Here is a 10,010-nt window from a genome sequence, read left to right on the forward strand (position 1 = left end):
TAGGGCAGGTCGTTAGTATTCGTATAATACGTGTAAAACTGAATCGTATGCTTTGACACCAAGCGGCTCTCTTTTGCCCTTATGCCCCTCTCTACTCCATGGTATCGATTTATTTATACACATACCTAGCTATATATATATATCAATGATAAAAAAATATACGTTTTTCCGAAACACTGTTATTATTTATTTTTCTCTATATTTATTTAATGGTTAAAACATCGAGTTTCAGGGACACCTCATATTCATTTGTTTATTTTTAAGACTTTTGATAAAATTGGGTATACCGATTTTTTTTATAAATTACTTTTATTCTAACCTATTTATTATAAAGATGTGTAATCGCAAAAGTCACCTGGATATCTTGGCAGCGTCATATGTATTAAAAAAAGGGTACGTTCAACTTATACAGAGCCGTATAGCAAATGCTAAACAAATAACCTTCGTTGTGAAGGTATCGGGTCAACAGCGGCGATGTGGCCTCATTCGTTACAGTCAACCAGGTAAACCCATTAATATGTCTCCAAGCCAGTCGCGATTGCCGTAAGATTTAGTGACGACCCTTGAGCCGGAGGGAAACACTCATGGTAAGAGTTTTATGAAGATAAGAATAAAATCGAAATAGCATCTAATAAGTTTAAAAAAAGAGAGGTATCGGTTACCCAGTATTTGATTATATATTGTGTACGTTTGAATATAATTAAATTACACCAAAACTGATATTAAAATCAATCAATCAAATCTCGTGTGAATTACAAGTGTGAATACAAAAAATAAGTTTAAATACTATTATTTATAACTTTATAAGATACAATGAGATATAGAGAAATAAGAAAGAAGGAAAGGTCACGTGAAAGCATAACTCTGTAACTACTGTAAGCCGCGTCAAGAACTTCGCTAAGGCACTGAACAATAAATGTTACAAAGAGACCCACAGAAAATATTTTTTCTAAAAAATGATTTATTATGTTAAAGAAATTTTTCGTATGTTTAGTTTATACGAAGTGGTATAATACATTAAATTATGAAACTTTATTAAATATCTTCTTCTATCTTTATAAAATATCCGTCATTATATAACACTTAATTTAGAATAGGCTTTACTCACCGGATCGTTATGTTAATGGGTAAACTTAAATGTTAAAACCAAAATACTGAAACACAAAGGAGTGATTCTGAAGTTTTACTCTAACTAATTTAATTATTTATTTTACTAATTGAGGTCAGGTTGAGTCATACTTTATTAACCTTTGTTTCGGAGTATCGAACTATTCAACACACACAAAATATTCATATAGCTTTTCAAATGAGTGGGCTGAATATTTTTTTTCAAGTGCTTTTTATTTTCCAAATACAAAATTGCATTAAAAAGTAGATGTTTTAATATATTATCTAACATTAACGATTATATAATTGTATATAAATATGAATCTATATAAGATTATTTATAGAATATATTTTATTTTGAGTATATCGATATTATTTATTAAATTAATAACTATTAGTATGATTAATAGTGGAACAGACATAATTATATTCTTATTATATTATTTACATTTAAATTATAAATATAAGTGAATGTTAAGCGTCTATAAAAATCTTAAGGAAGTAAATTTTGATAATGCCCAATTCGGTATGTTGCTAAAAAAACAAGATGCCTACACATAAGGGTTATTATGTAAGTTTAATAAGCTTCATTCGGTTTATTTTCATTTTAGTATTATTTTTTTTTAAATAATAAAAAAAAGTGGAATAGAATCATATTTACTTCAGTATAATATAACAGTTCAAAATAGATTACGTACGATCTAAAAAGTAGCATAACGTTATCGTATTTGCGTTTTGAATGGTATGGAATGGTAGTGGGAGGACGGGAAAAAGGGAGTGATAATAAGGTAGGGGTAGTAAATAAGCAAAAGCGTACAAATCATTTTATATGCTAAGGAAAAATTTAAATAAGGATTACATAATAATTACACAATCCATAATCCCTAGTTATTTTTATAATTTTCAATGTGTGGTTTATACACAATCTAATTAGAAACCTCGCTTGCACAGATTATATTATTTTTATTTTTCTATTGGAAAAAAAATCCATATAATCTGTGAGAAAATTCCACTGTGCTATCAAAATTAAAATGGAAAAGGCGACGAGGTGTTTTTAGCGCGTGGCTTAAATCGAAATTAATATCGACGTCTTGTCGAGTGCCATATTTTGATAGCCGCTCCAACAGATTGACAAAACCGCATGAGAGCAGCGTCGTCGAAAAAACTCCAAGCCAACAACCCAATATTGGCCAAATATTGGAACATATAGGTCGTAATTTTTTACATTTGTAAGTATCGTTTTAATTTCTCAGCACGTGTTCAGAAATGATAAAGCAAAAATGGAAAACGATATACGACGTAGTACAGACATTATTGTATCATGCGATCAACGGAGTGTTTGAACATGCCGGGGAGCTCGGCTGGCGGTTTCATTCGGAAAGTCAATATTGATCCGAAGTGGCGATGTTTCATAGTGTGATTGCATTGCAAATAGTCTGTTATCTGCATATTGAATGGAGTCTAATGGGTTGCGTTTGGGTATCCCACAAAACATGCTTCAAAACTTAGAACGCTGAAATTATATGCGTTGTATTTATCATTTTACCTTTTTTATTTTTATATATTGTTTTATACAAAGAGCCGAGATGGCCCAGTGAACCGAGATGGCCCAGTGGTTGGAATGAGTGCATTTTAACCGATTCATTTCGGATTAATTTCGGGCTCGAATCCAGGTAGGTACCACTGAATTTTCATGTGCTTAATTTGTGTTTATAATTCATCTCGTGCTCGACGGTGAAGGAAAACATCGTGAGGAAACCTGCATGAGTCTAATTTCAACGAAATTTGAGCAGCAAACCCGCATTGGTGCAGCGTGTTGGAATATGCTTCAATACCTTCTCCTCAAAGGGAGAGGAAGCCTTAGCCCAGCGGAGGGAAATTTACAAGCTGATAATGTATGTATGTAATGATATTGATCGCCTGAAATAATAGAGTTCACTATGTTGAGCTCAAATGTATTATGGTTTATAAACAAACTTTGTAAACTGGATCATCGTTAGTTGACATAAGCGTGCATTTCCAATCGGATCCCTTGCTGTGAATTGATTTAAAAAATCAACTGGTGTTTTTAATATAGCTATTCAATAACATATGTTTTTAAAAAAGGAATTAAATTTTAAAGCTTGTTCATAATTATTATCTGCAACATAATTATTTTCAATGTAGTAGACGAAACGATCGCGTATTGTAGTAGTGAAGGTAGCACCGCCCATTCTCATTAAAATAAAATGTTGTATAACCATATTTATATTTCGTATAATATAGAATATATTGAATAAATATATATTGCAATGGTTCTGGGAATTACAAACAAGTGAATTTGACATAACACGAACCGATTATATACTCTTTGATACAGTAACAATAAATATTTTATTATGACATTTTACAAAAAATATACAGACAGTGATAGTATATTAAACAAACGGAATAAAAGGCGATTAAAATTTGCCACTGATTTTGATAAGTCTATAGTTATAAATAGTTTTAAAATACGCGATTGGAAGCAGGTTTTACCGAGCGAAGAGTGGAATATTTACTGGTCGAATACTCTCAACTGCCGTACCCTTTTCAATCATGAAAATGGATACAGATTTCAAGACAGACAGTTAATAAACCATTTCCCGAATCACTACGAGTTAGTACGAAAAGATTTGTTAGTGAAAAATATACATCGCTATCAAAAGAACCTCGAAAAAGCGGGTCACCCACTTGCGGAGAAAATTCAAGAAACGCTTCCAAGTGCCCATAAAGTTACGCGATATTTATATTTAGATTTCATTCCTACAACGTATGTTCTTCCTTCAAACTATAGACGTTTTGTTGATGAATACCATCGATTTCCTCAGTCGACATGGATAATCAAACCGTGCGGCAAATCACAGGGCGAAGGCATTTTCTTGATAAACAAATTATCCAAGCTTAAGAAATGGTCTCGAGAATCCAAGAAATGTATTCAAAATAATTTACCTAGCAGAGATATGTACATTATATCGCGATATATAGATAATCCGCTTTTGATCGGCGGAAAGAAATTCGATTTGAGGATTTACGTTCTAGTGACGTCGTTTCGTCCTTTAAAAGCTTATATGTTTCGGAACGGATTTTGCAGATTTTGTTCCATAAAATACAACTCAAGTGTCTCGGAACTTGACAATATGTACATTCACATAACAAATGTTAGTGTACAGAAACACGGCGAAGAGTATAACAGTCAACATGGAGGCAAATTGAGTCTGAAAAATTTGAAACTCTTTTTAGAGGGCACGAGAGGTCAACATGTAACAACACGTTTGTTTGAAGACATCAATTGGATATTAGTACACTCGCTCAAGGCGGTCGCTCCGATTATGTCGAATGATCGTCATTGCTTTGAATGCTACGGCTATGATATTATTATCGACGACAATTTGAAGCCCTGGCTCATTGAAGTTAACGCTTCTCCTTCTATGACTGCGACAACGACAAATGATGAAATACTTAAATGTAATCTCTTTGATAATATTTTATCCGTCGTCTTACCTCCGAGCGGAATTCCTGACGCGCGTTGGAACAAAACGCCTGACGCTAATGCTTTAAGAGATTTTGAAATACTAATCGATGAAGATTCCATTCTGAATGGAGATTTGAAAGTTAAACGAAACACATAAAATAACTCTCAAGTACTACTACTAAAATTTTACTTCAAATTATTTTATGTCGCTTAAATTTTAACAAGCGATTATCCTTAATGATATACTAAAGATATCATAATTATTAAATTAAAAAAAAATGTATTTGAAAAAAATGCCATACTTTTAAATCATGTCAAACTTACTAATAAATGTATATTCGATAAAAAAAACAACGCTCTTCTCTTTTTTTATTAATATTAATAATTTTCTTTTTTAAATGTAATTATGGAGAAACTACATATTAAAATCGATATTGTTGCGTAAAAATGTTTATGGTATCTGTGGCCAAATAATAAATAAGAGAGCAAGATGGCGTTGTAATAATATGATGTAATCCCAAAACACTATTTAAATACCTTATGATTAAATACAACTTAAAAAGTTAACAACATTCAAAAGTGGCTTTTGAATTTTGAATTTGCTTACTTTAAACTTTCTTAAATATATATGCAAGTCGAGTAAAAGCATTTGACGACCTCCGTGGTCGAGTGTGTACACCGGTTTTCATGGGTACGCCACTCCTAGGTCCCGAGTTCGATCCCCGGCCGAGTTGATGTAGAAAAAAATCATTAAATTCATTAGTTTTCTATGTTGTCTTGGGTATGGGTGTTTGTGTTACGGTTGTTTCTTCTGATTTTCATAACACAAGTGCTTTAGCTACTTACATTGGGATCGGAGTAATGTGTGTGATGTTGTCCAATATTTATTTATTATTATTTATTATATAATATGAAATGTTTACACTTGTTTACTTTATTTAAAAGAAAATAGTTGTTAAAAAAGTATATATACCATAAATGTGTTTAATCTGTTCATATAGGTGATCTTATTGAAAATAGCAAATTTTGAATACACAGTCTTTTGAATAGGATTACAATAAAAGTTATATATAAAAATCTCTGGCTAAATCGTGTATTTTTTAAATTAATTTTAAAAATCAAGTTTATCTACGGTTGAAGATGAAATGAGAGTGTTCGGTCAGCACGTGTGCACTGAGTTACGATCGGCCCGCAAGCCAACTTATAACGACAGAACAGTGTTGGACGGAGTTAGAACAATATTTTTTACTATTGCGAAATTTTCTCTCCACTAAATGAAGCTGTATCTTGCCATCGGGTGTGCTTTATTGAATTTGAGACGTGAAATATACTTTTAACACAACTGGACTTGACTTACGAGATTCCTTTTTTTGGGTGCAGTGTAAATTATTTTAAAGGGTGAAATTCTCGATAATTTTTGCAAAGCAAATAAAAATACTGAATTTATTTATTTCGAGTTTCTTTGAACAACCACTTTGAAATCTATACATATAATAAAATCGTAACTGATCGAGATCTGTACATAGAAGACGAGAAGAGAAGTAAACTCGGGGTAATATACAGGCTTGTTATATTAATCGGTTCACAAATAAAAAAAGATATGCCAATTTAAAGAAAAATACATCTGAATATTTATTGTAAAAATGTCGTTAAGTTGATTTGGTTGAAACTTTATTTAACTGTAGTCTGTAAAATGGTTATAGGTAATTGACAATAACGTGAACACAAATAAAAAAAAATGAATGATTCAGAGATTTTGTAATTTCCTTTGATGATGCGCTTTTATCAATGTAGTCAATCATATGAAATAGGGTTTAAATTATACTGTTCATATCAGTCGGTCGTGGGCTGGCTTACACAAGTCGCGTCGCTAGCCGCGCCGCTCGCTGTAGTATTGAATGACTGCAAACGTACGCGCGTATTACAATCATATTTAAAACGCTCACGATTACATTACTATTTTTAATAACCAATGTATTAAGTCTCCGTTATATATCTGATAAGATAGGTTAGTACGAATCAATTGTACAAAATCTTTAAAGGTACATATTACTTTGCATAAATACTATATACATCATAGAATAAATTAAACATTTGTGTCTTAGTTTGTTCGTTAATTTGGTTGGTGTGTGTATATTTAAAAACATTTTAATATATAAGTATTATCGTCGTTTATATTATAAGCAGACTTAATTAATAAATATTTTGTTTGTTAAAAATCTTCGTCCAAGAATAATTAATTAGTTTAGCCTTATCAAATATTATCTTGTTTGGATAGTATAATATATTATGGGTTAGGTTAGATTTATAATGAAAAAAACCTGTAGGTATATATTATAATTTTGTTTGAATATAAATATATTATAGAATAGCCAAGCCAGTTTGGTTGCTGTGTATTATACGTATTTTTTTATGTAAGTATTATTTTCGTTAACTCGGATAGATAAGTATTACTTCATTATTATGTTCTTTCTTAACAATCTGCTCTTATAATAATTAGATTCGTTATATAATATATATTTTTTTATTTGACAAAATTGTTATTATATTATGTAGATTAAAATTTAAATAGAATATATTGTAGGTCAGGTTGAACTCTGGTTGTGTGTTTATTTGGATAGGGGAATTGGCTTTCTGAATTTTTTCTTTGTTTGTTAGAAATTAATGTGTGAATATTTAGTTTAGTCTTCTATAAATATAATATAATCGTAACTGATCGAAATCTGTACAGGAATATTGAAAAAAAAAAATTATAACTATCATATATATAGGGGGGGGGGGGGGATATATAAGATAGTTATAATTTTTTTTTTCAGTATCTTTTAACGCCTATATCGTTTACAGATCACATAAATATGATTTTTAAAAATTTTATAGATTATTTTCTAGTAATTAATAATATCGCATGGACGTATGCAACGTTAACTGACATAACTGCACTGTCTGAAATTGATCCTGTATAAAGACTTTTTGATGCCAGTACAGCCCTGGCAGACAATGATATCACGAACAAAGCCCGTCTGTTATTCTTGCGGAGATTCCAGCTCACTTTTGTCTCTTACCTAGTGCCAGCGTTAAGGACACGCCAAAGCCCGTGACGCACCACGCTGGCACGCTTCCGTAGGCTGTATACGAATGTTTATGTTTTTTTACTCCTAATCTTTCACATTTTTGTTTTTATTTTAAAGATATATTAATGTAGGAGTGTAGTGTTTTGTTTTTTTTTTTTTTGTTATTTAAAATGTATAATGTAAACGCCTGTAGTGGTGTATCACACCGTACATGAATTAATTTCCTACTTTTTCTTAAAATTTTGTGAATATGCCGATGGTGTTTCGAAAAATCTATAAATAAATATGTATAAATAAATTGGTTTAATGACGCCTTTCTCTATCAACAGTGACTGTTAACAGTCAACGTCTTAATATAAACGCCTATACAGTTATACACAGCTATCACAACATGTACTCGTAACAATATGTCAGACGCGAGTATTTCCTTCGATTAGACAATATTTTTATTTCCACAAGAAAATACAAGCGTTATTTTCGTATTATACTACCGCAATCCATTTTCTATTTTCTCTCGCAAATACGGAACACATTTATTATGATAAATTTCTTTGGTTGCACATAAATTTGCTTGCTTCGCTGAGCATTATTAGGGTGGTGTATGTGGGTTGCTTATTCCGATCTGTACCTATTGCGTACATTATCAAAGTTATTATGACTCTTTGTTGTCCTAGAAAATCATACTAGTATAATTATATTAATACTCTGAATTAAAAACGTCGTAACACAAAATTGCTGCTCTGTGGCAAAACTAGGAATACCGAAAAACAAAAAGGGTAATTGTTGTCCTATTGTTTACTTTTTGGTATAATAGCTAATAGAATGTTGTGCCAATTTTTGATTGTAGTTGTGTTTATTCTGGTATATATATATATATATAAATAAAATGCTGTTCGTTAGTCTCACTAAAACTCGAGAACAGCTGGACTGATTTGGCTAATTTTGGTCTTGAATTACTTGTGGAAGTCCAGGGAATTTTCCCTAAGAAATAGGGATGGTCGATTATCATTGAATTTCGATGATCATCGATGGTAGAAAATAAAACATCGATGTTTTAAAATTGATTCTGCGTTATTTAAAACACTGTTACATCTATTATAATTTAATAATATCTTCCCGTTTTTAGAAAAAACACCGATGTTATCAATTAACATTAATTGTTAGAGCTCGATAAACATCGAGTATCAATGTTCGGTATCGATGTCATTATCGACGCCATAATCATGTTTTTGCAACGTGGGTAGTCCCTACTTTGTCAAACATTTGATGGTGCCCCCGTCGTTCAGAAATCAAATTGAAAGAATAGTTATATCTTTGTTTTGGTGTGTCGACTGCTTTTCCATAATGTTGCAGTTGACATGAGTATGTCAAAATTGAGACTGAACGATTGACATACATCCGTTTGAACCAACGACAACTTCGATCAGAGGAATACATTCATCTCAGCGATGCTATAAATGCTGGTGATGATGTGAATAATCTGGGAAGAATGTCAATTTTGCCAGCCACACATAGGAAGCCCGCGCCACATGCACAAATATGCTCAAGATGCTATGTCATATGTTAGGAATTATGGCCACCAAGACTTATTTGTTTCACATTTACATTCACCTGTAACCCACAATGGTCCGATATCAAGAAGGAATTGCTACATAGCCAAACACCAGTTGATAGACCTGACATCACTGACAGATGAATTTCTTCATAAAGCATCGCGTGTATGGCCTATTTCGTTGTTGGACGTACTTAGTAGTTACCAAACACATGATACATGGACTTTGCAGAGTTTTCAACTACAATTCACCCTGTATGGTCGACGGCAAGTATTCCAAGCGATACCCAAGAGACCTGATTGCTGAAACCATCACGAGAAATGATGGATACCCATTGTATCGTCGGCGGTCAGTTGCGGACAATGGTCGATCGGTAATTGTGAGGGTAAAAGGACAAAATGTTGACGTAGACAATTTTTGGATTGTGCCATACTTGCCAATATTGTCCAAAGCTTTTGAAACTCATATCAATGTAGAATATTGTAACTCTGTGAAAACTATAAAGTACATATGTAAATAACTTAACAAAGGTAGCGATATGGCCGTCTTTGCTGTAACCAATGCAAATGATGAAGTATCACAGTACCAGATGGTTCGCTATGTAAGTAGCAACGAATCAATTTGGCGTATCATTTCATTTGCGATTCAAGAAAGACACCCTGCAGTAGACTATTCGACAGTGCATTTAGAAAATGGACATTGAGTATATTTTAATGAAGGGAACGCGGCAGACGACACTTCCTCCGATGACAATATTAACAAGTATCTTCACAATTTGTTAAGCAG

At 32.1% G+C, this 10,010-nt stretch overlaps 1 protein-coding gene across 1 annotated transcript; it reads left to right on the forward strand.

Moving 5' to 3' along the window:
- The first annotated feature begins 3,485 nt into the window (after window positions 1-3,485).
- On the forward strand, window positions 3,486-4,757 carry LOC125065903 (polyglutamylase complex subunit TTLL1-like). Its single transcript, XM_047673761.1, has one exon. The coding sequence runs from the start codon at window positions 3,486-3,488 to the stop codon at window positions 4,755-4,757; it is 1,272 nt and encodes a 423-aa protein (XP_047529717.1).
- Window positions 4,758-10,010: the final 5,253 nt, after the last annotated feature.

Source organism: Vanessa atalanta, chromosome 8 (assembly GCF_905147765.1).
Source record: "Vanessa atalanta chromosome 8, ilVanAtal1.2, whole genome shotgun sequence".
Lineage (NCBI taxonomy): Eukaryota > Metazoa > Arthropoda > Insecta > Lepidoptera > Nymphalidae > Vanessa > Vanessa atalanta.

Bases quoted from the DNA above. Each gene is read 5' to 3' on its own strand.
- LOC125065903 (XM_047673761.1), top strand. From the start codon at position 3,486: ATGACATTTTACAAAAAATATACAGACAGTGATAGTATATTAAACAAA.